This window comes from Mustela nivalis, assembly GCF_964662115.1.
Source record: "Mustela nivalis genome assembly, chromosome: 16".
NCBI classification, from domain to species: domain Eukaryota; kingdom Metazoa; phylum Chordata; class Mammalia; order Carnivora; family Mustelidae; genus Mustela; species Mustela nivalis.
The window spans coordinates 5,408,357-5,421,239 of NC_139035.1; the positions used below are offsets into that span (position 1 = coordinate 5,408,357).

The 12,883-nt window shown below is 50.8% G+C and overlaps 1 protein-coding gene across 2 annotated transcripts in view; it reads left to right on the forward strand.

Annotated features, from left to right (window-relative positions):
* The window catches only part of GPA33 (glycoprotein A33), a 44,175-nt gene extending 37,831 nt beyond the window's left edge, over window positions 1-6,344 (forward strand). For both annotated transcript variants that reach the window (XM_082702786.1, XM_082702787.1), the window contains 3 exons: window positions 4,827-4,946; window positions 5,624-5,747; window positions 6,166-6,344. In XM_082702786.1, coding sequence (XP_082558912.1) covers window positions 4,827-4,946; window positions 5,624-5,747; window positions 6,166-6,298 — 377 coding nt within the window. In that variant the 3' untranslated portion in view covers window positions 6,299-6,344. The remainder of the gene's footprint in view (window positions 1-4,826; window positions 4,947-5,623; window positions 5,748-6,165) is intronic.
* The last annotated feature ends 6,539 nt before the right edge of the window (window positions 6,345-12,883 follow it).

A 12,883-nucleotide genomic window follows, 5' to 3' on the forward strand; every position in this document is an offset into this window, starting at 1 on the left:
AAGCCAGCTAACTTCATGCACTGAAAGACTAGGAATTTGGATATCAAAGAAGGAAGGAGAGTACTTCTGGGATCCCGAGTCCGGGGACAGGAAAGTTAAGTCTTGCCAATTTGACACCCGTGCCTCTGGGAGACCAGGGCTTCTCGGTGGGGAAATCTCTCCCCAGCTGGACCAGCCCAGAGAAGCGGGAGGCGGACTGTCCTGTAGTTCCTCCTGTTTCCCACAAGGTGGCGCCACTGCAGCGAAAACATGAGGTTTAGCTGGATTTCAGCAAATGTTTTAGGTCCTTTCCAAGAGGAAAAGGGGCTTTGGAGCCCCCGCTCAGAATCCGAGCAGATCGGGTAGCACGAGAGATGCACCAGTTAATTCCAGACCAGCTTCTTTAATATCCCCTGTTTCCTTTGGGGAAGAGTCCCAAGCTGGGCTCTGATAACCGGAAAGGCCCTGGAGGCCGTCTGAAGTCCTGTCCTGATGTGTGCGCTGCGCTGTGGACACGTTACACATGGGCGGAATCTCACACGCTCTAGAGGAGTAGGAATCTGGGTGAGGGCTAGAATCCCCATATGTATTCCAGGGTCTTAGAACATTTCCCAAAGTGTGTTCCTTCAATATGCCTCTATTTTTTAAAAGATTTTATTTATTTGAGAGAGAAAGCGAGTGAGCAGGGGAGGGTCAGAGGGAGAGAGAGAATCCCAAGCAGACTCGGTGCTGAGTGTGGGGTCTGATACAGGGCTCTATCTCACAATCTTGAGATCATGACCTGGGCCGAAATCAAGAGTCGGGTGCTCAACAGAATGAGTCACTCCGGTGCCCCAAGATGCCTCTTAAAAGAAAAATCCAGTTCATTTAGGAAATAAGACTGTCAGGGAGAAGGAGTTAAGATGGTAGAGGAGCCGGAGGACCCTAAGTCTGTCTCCTCCCTCGAATACAACTAGATAGTTCTCAAATCATTTGGAACACCCGAAACCTCGATCGGAGTTTCTGAGTAAACAAATATTGCCAGTCTACAAGTAGAAGAGCAGCCACCGTTTGGAAGGTGGGGGGTCCAGGGGCTTGAATCCAGTGTCACAGACACATACATATATATAATGGAATATTCCTCAGCCATCACAAAAATGGTATCTTGCCACTTGCAGTGCTGTGGGCGGAACTGGAGGGCATCACCTTAAGCAAAGTAAGTCTAGAGAAAGACACATCACGTGACTTCACTCATATGTGGAATTTAAGAAACAAAACAAAGGAGCATTGGGGAAGGGAGGGAAAAATAAAACAAGACAAAATCAGAGAGGAAGACAAACCATAAAGAGACTCTTAATGATAGGAAATAAACTGAGAGCTGCTGGAGGAGAGGGGGTTGGGGATGGGGTAACTGGGTGATGGATGATAAGGGGGGCCCAGGGCCGCGAGCACTGGGTGTTCTCGAAGACTGATGAATCACTGAGCGCTACCTCTGAAACTGATAATACACTGTTAATCAATAGAATTTAAATTTAAAAAATGATTCTTTAAAAAGATGAGATATATATTACTCAGCCATGAAAACAAGTGAAATCTTGCCATTTGCCACAAGGTGGATCGAACCAGAGGGTATTATGCTGAGCGAAATAAGTCAACCAGAGAAAGACAAATACCACATGATCTCACTCATATCTAGAGTTTAAGAAACCAAACAGATGAACTAGCAGTAGGGAAAGAAAAATAAGATAAAAGTGGAGAGAAGGAGCACCTGGGTGGCTCATTCAGTTAAGCCTCTGCCTTTGGCTCAGGTCATGGTCACAGGGTCCTGGGATCGAGCCCCACATCGGGCTCCTTGCTCAGCGGGGAGTCTGCGTCTCCCTCTCCTGCTCCCCCTGCCTTTGTGTGCTCTCAAATAAATAAACAAACAAACAAATAAATAAAATCTTTGGGAAAAAAAGAAAGAAACAGGGAGTTACAAGACTCCTAACGACAGGAAATCAACTGAAGGCTGCTGGAGGGAGGTGGGTGGAGAGATGGGGTGACCGGGTGGTGGCGTTGGGGGCACTTCGTGAGCACTGGCTTTTATATGCAACTGATGAATCACTAAATTCTACCTCTGAAAGTAATAATACACTGTATGTTAGCTAACTTTAATTTTTAAAAAATTAAAAAGAAAAGAAGACCATTATTCTATCATCACCATTTAGGGACACGCAATGCTTATTAACACATTAGAAGCTCTGAGAGTTCTGTTGTTAAAAAGCGTATTTAACCCTCTTTCACTGATTTCAAATTTTGCTTTGGTCATGGACTGCTTTTTTAGTACCATATGTTACTGTCACAGGTAAGCAATATTCCAGAAAACATTCTGAGGCGTGAAATTCTAGGGTAGAAGCAGTAGCATTTTATAGAGAAAGAGCATCGAGAAAATAAAGACAGCTGTGGGTTTCTAGGGAACAATCTGAAGAAAGTACATAGGGAAAGATAGGAAGAAAATAACCCAAATCATCAGCTGGTATTTCTAGCTGGTGAAATTATGGATGGTTTTTTCATTCTTTGTTCTTTATACCGGCTTTCCCTGACCCTTCAGATGAGATTAAACTCCCTTGCCATAAGCTCAAGTAGCATTTCTGTTTCTAACTGATTACCTGTGACCACCCTGGTTTCTTGTCTGTCCCCTTCACGCGGGGACAGAGACTGTCTTCGTCTTGTGCAGGGCTATCGCGATCAGGCCCCTGAGGCTTCCTCCACTCAACCGACTGCAAGTAATAGCTTCGTGTCATGGACACATTCTCATAATGAACCTACGTTGTTTTTTATGATACGTAGGAAAATGGAAAATTGTCAACTGCTCCAGAGAGTTCTAGACCTAAAACAGCATTTTGGTTATGCTTTATCATTTCTTAATTTTGTGACATTTGGCGAGTACCTTAATTTCTCCAAGCCTCTGGTTACCTCTGTGACCTTGGAGATTGAGTATTTGTTCCACTTCCCAGACAAGACTGCTGACAAAAATCACAGGACCGCACATTTGAGGAAGGATAGGGAGGAGCACATCCAGACAAGGGAAACCCACACCAGATGCAATTAGGCAAGAGACTGGAGGCCGTGGCAGGGGTGGGGGCTGCGGGGTGGAGTGGCCGCACAGTGGGGAACTGGCCAGAGACAAAGCTAAGGTAAGCGTAGGACCAGATCTGTAACCCTGTGATACTATTCAGAAGCTTGGATTTGTTCGGGTTTTTTACCTTTTTATTTTAATTGCAATTAGTTAACGCACCATGTAATATTAGTTCTGCTTGTGCAGGATAGTGACTCTTCCATACATCACCCTGTGCTCATCACAAGGGCACCCCTTAACCCCCATTACCTATTTAACCCATGCCCCACCCGCTCCCCTATGGTAACCATCAGTTTGTTCTCTCGAGTTAAGCATCTATTTTTTGATTTGTCTCTTTTTTCCCCTTTGTTCATTTCTTTTGTTTCTTAAATTCCAACATATGTGGAAAATAGTATGGAGGTTCCTCAAAAAGCTAAAAACAGAACTACACTCTGATCCAGTAATCCTACTACTGGGTATTTACTTAAAGAATACAAAAGCACAAATTCAAAGGTTTACATGCATCCCTTTATAGCAGCATTATTTTTTTTAAAGATTTTTACTTATTTATTTATTTGAGAGAGGGAGAGAAAATGATCAGTGCGGAGGGGCAGAGGGAGAGAGAGAGAGAGAAGCAGACTCCCTGCTGAGCAGGAAGCCGGATGCGGGGCTTGATCCCAGAATCTGGAGATCATGACCCAAGCCGAAGGCAAAGGCTTAACCGACTGAGCCCCCGGGGAACCCCATATAGCAGCATTATTTACAGAGTCAAGATACGCAAGCAGCCCAAGTGTCTACCCACAGGCGAATGGATAGAGAGGTGTTATGTGTATGCAATGTAATATTATTCAGCCATAAAAAAGAGGGAAATCTTGACATTTGCAACAACATGGAGCTCGAGGGTATAACACTAAGGGAAATAAGGGAGTCGGAGGAAGCCTGGACTCGTTCCTGAAGATTCGGAGCCACTTCTGGAATGTCTGAGCCGTGCTGTGACCGGGTCCCACCTGCCGGGTCCAGCATCTCCCTGGATGAAATCCAGCTGCCTGGTGCAGCAGGATCTCACGAGGCCCCCTCTGCTGCAGACAGAGGCAGAGGTGTCTAACTCTCCACTCAAAACAGCAGTTGTGACAAAGCGTCTTTGAGGACAGGGCATCGAAAGACGTCTGAGCATGAAGCTCTCGCTTTCAAGGTAGAGGAATTCACCGGATCCCAGGTTTAGCAGGAAGGATTCTCATGAGGACGCTGGACTGGTCTCGATTTCTCAAAGACTTCTTCCACGAGTCCAAGCTCAAGGACACAGGTTCCAAAGAGCAGAAAAGTGGTTATGACCATACCTTCTTGTTAGAAAGCACTTTGAGGTAATACATATGCATTTTATGTTTCCCGTGCACGTGCGACAGGTCGCGTGTTCTCAGGCCGGCCTGCACTGATCACTGCCCCGCTTCATGCTCCCTCTTGCCGTGCCTCACACGGACTCTTGTTATTTATAAATACAGAAGCTAAGGTTCAGGGAAGCTAAGTTCCTGGGCCAAGGTCACAAAATTAATCTGGCAGAACCAGGCTTCGAACCCAGGGGCCTGACTCCGTTCTAAGCACTGCAGGGTTGTGCGACCCGCCTGCTGTCGTCCTGGGAGGCCTCGAGGCGGACGCTCTCTCCACATAGACGAGGTCGACGGCCGCGCTTGTGTCCTCCTGGGAATTCGGGCCTCCAGGTGTCTCGGTGTTTCACCGACCAGTCGTGCCTCGTCCCCCTGTTCTTCCTTCCCAGTCGCAGGCCAGATCTTGTCTCTGAAGAACATCTCCACGGACATGTCGGGTTATTACATCTGCACCTCCAGCAATGAGGTGGGGACCGAGTCCTGTAACATCACCGTGGCCATCAGACTTCGTAAGAGCGGGTTGGGGGCAGGGGGGGTCAGCCTCGGTCTGACGGAGGCCGGGTCACTGGTGCGGGGTCCAGAGAGACAGCTGAGGGAGACCTGGTGGTGGTGAATTGGGGAGCCTCTGTAGGGACACCAGCTGGCAGGGTAACCTGGGGTGACCTCTGTCGGATGCTCCCCTGCCTAGAGGTCAGGCCAGTTCCCTTGGTTCTTGGGAAGCAGAGCCTCAGACTGACTTCTGGAGACCTGCTCAGCCCTGCCTGCCTTTAGGGCCACTCAGTGGGCATGAGGGAAGCGTCCAGAGTCAGCTGCCACAGAGTCTGGACCCTAGTTTCTGGGGCGGGTCCCCCGCACCCGCTCAAGGACAGGCCAGAGCCAGAGCTGGCATGGCAGACAGCTGGGGACTTTTTAGGAGCCTGGGTCGCCCAGGGAGAGTTGGGACACCGATCTATTAGCCTGGGTGTCTTTGCGCCCACTCCATCCTGACGAGTGTCTCTAGACCCCCGTCTCCTCCCTGCAAGGCCAGGCCCTTCCCGGGGTGTTACTGGGAGCTGGCAGCCCTCCCTGGGCTGGGAGGAAGGCTGGGCCCGTCCAGAGGCTTCCCTCACCAGGGCTCCTCATCCCCAGAGGCCTGGGCTCAGGTCACGCCTCGGGAGATGCAGCTGCCCTGCTCTGTCTCTTGCAGCTTCCATGAACGTGGCCTTGTATGCGGGCATCGCGGGGGGCCTGGCTGCAGCCTTCATCGTCCTGGGCGTTGTCATCTACTGCTGCTGCTGCCGGGGGAAGGGCGAGGCTGAGGACACAAAGCCGTGAGTGTTCGCGGACAGCCTGTGGGCAGGAGTGGGGGCAAGTGTCACCGCTCCTCGTGACCTTTTGCACTCACACCGCCCGTGGGGACAGCTGCCTCCAAGTGGCTTCGCAGCCCTGGTGCTTGGCTGCAAGGCCCGTGATTGCCCAGGCTTCCTGTGGCCTCCGGGGGCCAGCCTGGGGCCGAGCTCGTCCCTCCTGCTCTGGTGGAACCAGACTGCCCCTCTAACACTCTGAGCTCAGGAGCCACCTAGCTGCCACCTGCTGTCCACTCGGAGCCAGCCTGCAGCCCGGGGGCCCTTCGCATCGGCACGGGTAGGGGCGGCAGGTCCAAGGGCTGCTTTTCCCCTAGGGAGCTCTAGGCCCAGCTCCCCAGCCTGAGTGAGGGCAAACCCTTCCCCTCATCCTCACTGCTCCCAGGAATCGGATGATCTACCAGAAGCCTCCAGAGCAGGTGAGGGAGCTTCAGACAGAGCGGGAGGAGGAGGACGACTACGGGCAGGAAGACCGCAAGAGCAGGGGGCGGGGGTCCCCTGGCCACGCCGACCGGTGACGAGCCCGCCGCAGGCTGAGGGGGGCGAAGACTGGCGTCCATTCCTCGGCCGCCTGCCCCCCCTCCCCCTGGCTCCGTTTTCCTCGCCCTCCATCCCGGCCACCCTCGGCCGCCTGCCCCCCCCTCCTGGCTCCGTTTTCCTCGCCCTCCATCCCGGCCACCCTCGGCCGCCTGCCCCCCCCCTCTCCTGGCTCCGTTTTCCTCGCCCTCCATCCCGGCCACCCTCGGCCGCCTGCCCCCCCCCCCCCTCCTGGCTCCGTTTTCCTCGCCCTCCATCCCGGCCACGGACGGGACGCTTCTTCCCTGCGTCCCCTGCTGGAGGGCTTGGCTAGGGGGGCCTTACCGGTGACTGACCCTGCCAAGCGCCCTCCCCCGCAGCGTGACCCCTTCCTACTGCCGTGCCCGGCTCACAGCCTGGCCCTCAGCCGGGACCAGGCCGCAGCCTCACCTACCTCTGTAGCTGGCAGGGCTCCCCAGGCACAGGACGGAGCCTGGGGCTCCTGGTTGGGAGCGACCCGAAGTCTCCAGAGGCAGCCCCAGCCTCAGCAGAACGGGAGCGGCTCTGCTCCCCACCACACACACACACACACACACACACACACACACACACGCGGCACCTGGGGGAGCCCTTGGGTTGCACACGGTACATACTTGTTGGATACATGAGTCGGGGAAGGACTCCCTACGATTTATCAAACCTAAGTGAAAACTCCTGCTTCGGGACCACTTTGGCCCCAAGCTCCCTTTCCAGCTCATCTCCCGAAACCCTCCGTGAGGGCCGGCTCTGCTCCCCTGCACACTTCCTCAGCGGCCCATCACTTTCTCTCTCCGGCTCGGATGCGCTTTCCATCGCCACCGGCCCCAACTGGCCTGTCAAATCCCAGCGATAACCAGACCCTGGTCTCCCCCACACATGGGAACAATCTTGTCACCTTGTCTCCAGCTCCTGAGCAGTTAACCTGAGCATCAGCCCATCCCTCAAGCAACGTCTGAGCTCCCTGGGCCGCAGCCTGGGCTGCACTTCCCTCCCCCTCCCCCATTCCCACCCCCCACATCCCAGGAGCCCCCCAGCCGGGCTCACTCCAGCTGAATCTGGGCGCCTTCCCCTTTCTGGTCTCTCTGATGTTTGTAGACTCGCAACTCCCCCCTCCCCCTGCTCGCCCGTCTTGTCGCCCACTGTCGGAGCCATGTCCCTGCTTCGGGCTCGTGGCCCTGTGGCTAATCTCACCCAAATGCAGTTTCCTGTTAAATAAACGTCGTTGTCTTTTCTGGATGATCAGAAAAGCAGTTCTTAAATCTATCATCCACTTGTGATTTAAAAAAAAAAAAAAAGTATATTTATACACACATATATATCTTACATATTTTGTTAAATTCTTTGCTTCATTCAAGTGCTATCAGTAATAATAAATGTCAGTGGATATTCTTACTTCTTTTTTCCTGCGGGGTTTGTTCACCCCGAGGGAACGCGCACGTCTCCTGGGCTTGTGTCTACTTACCGCACGCCTCTTCTGCTTCCCAGGAGCGGCGAGGCAAGGTGACAGGGCGGGAGCGGAGTAGAAGGTCAGATCTGTGGGTTCCATTGCCGGTGGCCGCAGCAGGGTCAGGCGCTGTCTCTGGGGGCGGCCGGGACAGGACGGACCCTCCCCGGCAGCAGAGGGATATTTCAGGCAAAGTGTCAGACGGGCGGCGGCGGGCCTGGTGATCCGTCCACAGGCTCCAGGGAAGAGGGTGGAGAGGCTCTTGCCAGTGATGCCCCAGACGCGCCCCTCCTGAGAGAGGAGGAGGCGACGCGCCCGCTCCTGCCGTGGGACAGAACACGTGGCTCTCCCTCCTCAAAGCAGCATGATCCACAGCTGGTTCTCGCCTCCGACATTGTCTCTCCTGCCACACGTTCAAAGGCCCTTCCCTGTCCCTTCCCCTTCCAGTCCCAACACCGGTCACGCAGAACTGTCATTCCCGTGGTCTGTCTCCGCCTAGGCCTGTAGGGTTGGTGAGGGCAGGAACTGAGTCTCTCTCACGGCCTCCACCTGCTGGCACTGGACAATGTCTGTTGACTAAATACTGTTTGGTGTCAACGTTTCTTGCCCAAGGTCATCTCCTGGTCCTCTACCTACTTTGAAGTGCCTTCGTCCTCATAGCATGAGGTTCTCCAAGCATGCCCTTGACAGAGCTGAGGGAGGGGGGTGGCCACCTCCCCCAGTTTGGACTGGCTTATTCCTCTGTTCTGGAAAGGCTCTGAAGGTTCACATGCCTTAGCGCCAGGCTCGTGTAAGGAAATCAGGGCAATCAGTACCCATCACATTAATTCGATAACGTTCAATCAGGATCTGTTGTACTGATTTAATGACAAATCTTTCATGAGCACCTACTATGTGCCGGACCTTGTGCCGGCTGCACAGTCTAGAAAGGTCACCCAGACACCGTTACTCAGGAGGAGCTGAAGTCTAATGGAGGTGACAGGAACATAGTTATGGGAGATGGAGAAGATACCACGGGAACACAGCGGGGACCCTGAGGGAGTTCAAGAAAGCTCCAAAGAGGAGGGGATGTTTGGTCTCCATCTTGAAGGAAAACCAATGGTTTTACAAGTGGAAAAGGTGTGGTGCTGACAGGTCCGTACCCAGTGTGCGGTTCTCCTACACGAGCCTCAGATCACGTGATCAGCTGGTAAGGCTGAATTTATTTCAGTGCAGAAACCGTGGGAATGAGATGACTGCGGTTTCTCTCATAGTCAGAGTCCGCGATCCCAGTCTCCTTAGGCTGTCGGGCATTCCCTTCCAATGCGTGGTTTCTGGCCAACAGTACAAAGACTTAGCATGCTTGAGGAGAAGGTCATCATTGTTTGAGGGAAGATCGTGCGCTAGACACTTGTTAGCCATTTGAAACCGTTTTTCTTACAATCTTTACTTACAGCTTCAAATATCACGGCCCATGGCGAGATGAGGCATGCGTGTTATCCCCTGAGGAAGGACTCTGGCTGCCCGGAGAGGTCCCTTCCAAGTACCATGAACTTGGTAAATCAGTCCACTCTTTATGGGCTTGTTCTTCAGTTCCTTTAGTGCATGCCCCCGCAGCACTGGCTTTCAAAGGCAGAGTGACATGAACCAACCTCACAGAGTCTGATGTACAACACTAACAGTGAACACTCGGACAGCACTTGCTCTGGGCCAGCCACTGCTCCGGACACTTTCCACAGAGCTCATAATCCTCACTCTGGGAGTTAGGTGCTATTATTATTCCCGTTTTACAGTCGAGGAAGCTGAGGCCCAGTGAGTTTTAGCAAGCTGAATAAACACCGAATGTCACTTTGCTATTTGCTGCTGTTAAGCCGACCAGACCTGCCCCAGGCATTCTCACCCCCTGACGACTGTGCCCTCAGTTGCTTATTGAACATGGCCTCAGAACAAGGGAAGCCAGCGATCTTCAAGGAAATGTCCTCTCTACACCGGTGGGCCTCACCAAGCATTATGTCATCTGGGGCGATTGTGAAAGACTCACCAGCCTTGCTTCATTCCTGGAGGTTCTGGGTCAGGGCCCTGAGCACTTGTAGGGTGATGCCTCATCCCTGCTGGAAGTGCTGTCCGGGGGGGAAGGACCTACTTGGGACACCTGCTGTTGGCTCTTGAGTTTGCTCACGGAGATTGGCTCTCTTCTGGCCGACTTCCAGTTGTGGGAGAGAGCCAGGATATAGTGCAAAGTGGGTTTACCATCAGCTCGTGCTTTTTTAAAAAACAATTTTTCCTTTTTATTTATTTATTTATTTATTTATTTATTTATTTTTCAATGCAAGCTGTCTTTTCGTATTCATCGGCTTAAGCCAACTTATGTCCTGGTGACGACATCAAGTCTCAGTGGCGGACGACAATGAAGGGTCACTTCTTGCTCACACGACCTGCTGCCTCTAGCTCAGCCTTCTCCACGCCTTCCCCGTTCCAGGATGCGGGCTGAACATCCACGCAGCCCTTAGGAAGGTGCATCTCATAGCAGAGAGAAAAGAAAAGGTGGGACTTTGAGAAGACTCATGAAACTTCGCTGGGCCAGGGGTTCCGTTCCTTCTGCTCCTACTTTGTGGCCCGGAGCAAGTCACATGTCATCAGAACAGGGGCCCACCGCCCTTCTCAAGGAGAAACAGTGACTATATTGAACCATCAAACCACCTAGTACACCTCCATTGTTTCCTCCTCTGTCCTCACAGCTTCCCCAAGTCTAACCTGAAACAAACTGGATTTATCCTTGAAATCACTTAACTGGAAGCCACTTCTTGAATGAAAAGAAGGTACTCGTGCAGTATATGTAGCTTTTTTATTAAGGCCACCATGTACAGCCCAGGCCTTGTCTTTTATTGTGGGAAAGCCTATTCCTCAAATTTGGGAAAGCCACCACCTTCCCAATGCCCAAAAGAACAAGGGGAGAGAAGGGGGCGAACCCTTCCAGGACCCAGTAGGAGCCAGAGACAGGGGAAGGGGTTTCCAATGGGAGGTGGAGTCACAGAGAGATGCCAAGGTCAGAACAGCAGCACCGATGCGGGGAGCGGGCGGGGGAGGAAACACCAGTCTCCACCCTGCCCGTCAGGTCATGTCTTCTGTGGGGATCAGCCTCTTGGAGTAAAAATCAAGGAAGAAAGGGAAAGAGAAGGTCGGGAGAGGGGGAGGTGCAAATGAAGAATAACCCACACATCTGTCTTCACCTGTAAGCAGTTATGGTTTCCTGTTTTTACCGAGTTCTGACTCTCTCCACCCCCTCCCCTCTGTACCCCCCGCACCTTCTTAGAGGGTGAAGAGAGATGCGTTCTACTTCTAAAAGGGTTAAAGCTCATTCAGAGATGAACTGAAGAGAGTCCAAGTTCCAAATAAGGAATTTTAGAAACACTTATATCCTACTTTGAGGGTGGGAAGAACAAGGGCCTTCCAATGTCTTCCCAGTTCCAGAAAACGGGGGATTGGTTCTTCAGATGGCTGGTCCTGCGACCGCGCCACCGTTGACTGGGGAAGGCTCTAGGAACGGTGCGCCTGGAGATGCCACACATACACAGGAAGGTGGTGGGATGCTATGGTATCCCTGCACTGGATTTTTTCTCCTTCCACTATTTTTCTTGAGATAATCTCAAACCTACAAAAAATGTTTAAGTAAAATACAAAGGACTTTTTTTCCTGAACCATTTGAGAATGCCAACAAAATGCTCCATCACCCTGAATGCGAATTATATATGCAGAATACTTCATGTACATTTCCTTCCTATAAGGATATTTTCCTAATTGACTGCAATACAGTCATCAATATCAGGAAATCAGCATCAATACCCTTAGACCCCATTAGCCCGTAATATCTAGTAGAGCAAGAGCATCTAGTTCAGAATTATTCCTTGCATCTAGTTACATGTGCTATCTCTGTCTGTATTGTATAGAAAGTCTCTCAATTTGGGTTTGTCTGCTATTTCTTCATGATTAAACTCATGTGTTTTTAAAGAGAGCATCGCAGAAATGAAGCTGTGTTCTTCTGGTTGATCCTATGGGGTGGCCCAGGACTTTAATTTCCCTATTACTGATCATGTGAACTTTGGTCACTGGATGAAAGTGGTGCCTGCAAGTTTTCTCCATTCTAAAGTTACTCGTTTTCCTGTTGCAATAAGTAACTTCTTTTTCTGAGAGGTTTTTAGAGACCATGTAAACATCCCATTTCTCATCAGAGTTTTAACTTACTCATCAGTTGATTAAATCTCTATGGGCTCTATTTTATTTCTATTTTATCTCCTGGGTTATAATCCCTTGTTGTCATTACTTACTTTGATGCTCAACTAGTCCCAGATTTTGGCCTTTGGAGTCTCTTTCTAGCTGACTTCTTTGGCAACAATCCTATAATTCTTTTTATTTTGCTTCTTAAATTCCACATATGAATGAAATCATATGGTATTTGTCTTTCTCTGACTGACTTACTTCACTTAGCATTGTACCTGCTAGATCAGGTCCATCCATGTTGTTGCAAATGGCAAGATTTCATTCTCTTTCGTGGCTAAATAATATTCCATTACGTTTAACCATTCATCTGTTCATGGACACTTGGACTGCCTCCAGAGTTGGCTATTGTAAACAATGCTGCAATAAACACAGGGGTACAAAAGTCCCTCAGATTAGTGTTTCTGTACTTTTGGGGTTAATACCCAGTAGTGCAATTACTGGATCTATTTTTAAAAGATTTTTTGTTTACTTATTGGACAGACAGAGATCACAAGTAGGCAGAGAGGCGGGCAGAGAGAGGAGGAAACAGGCTCCCTGCTAAGCAGAGAGCCCGACATGGGGCTTGATCCCAGAACCCTGGGATCATGACCTGAGCCAAAGGCAGAGGCTTTAACCCACTGAGCCACCCAGGCGCCCCAAGGGTAGTTCTATTTGTAATATTTTGAGGACCCTGCCTACCGTCTTCCACATTGGCTGCCTCAGGTTGCCTTCACACCAGCAGGGCATGAATGTTCCTTTTCTCCAAACCCTCGCCAACACTTGTTTCTTTTTTTTTAATTAATTAATTAATTTATTTTTTAGATTTTATTGATTTATTTGAGAGAGAGAGAGAGATCACAAGTAGGCA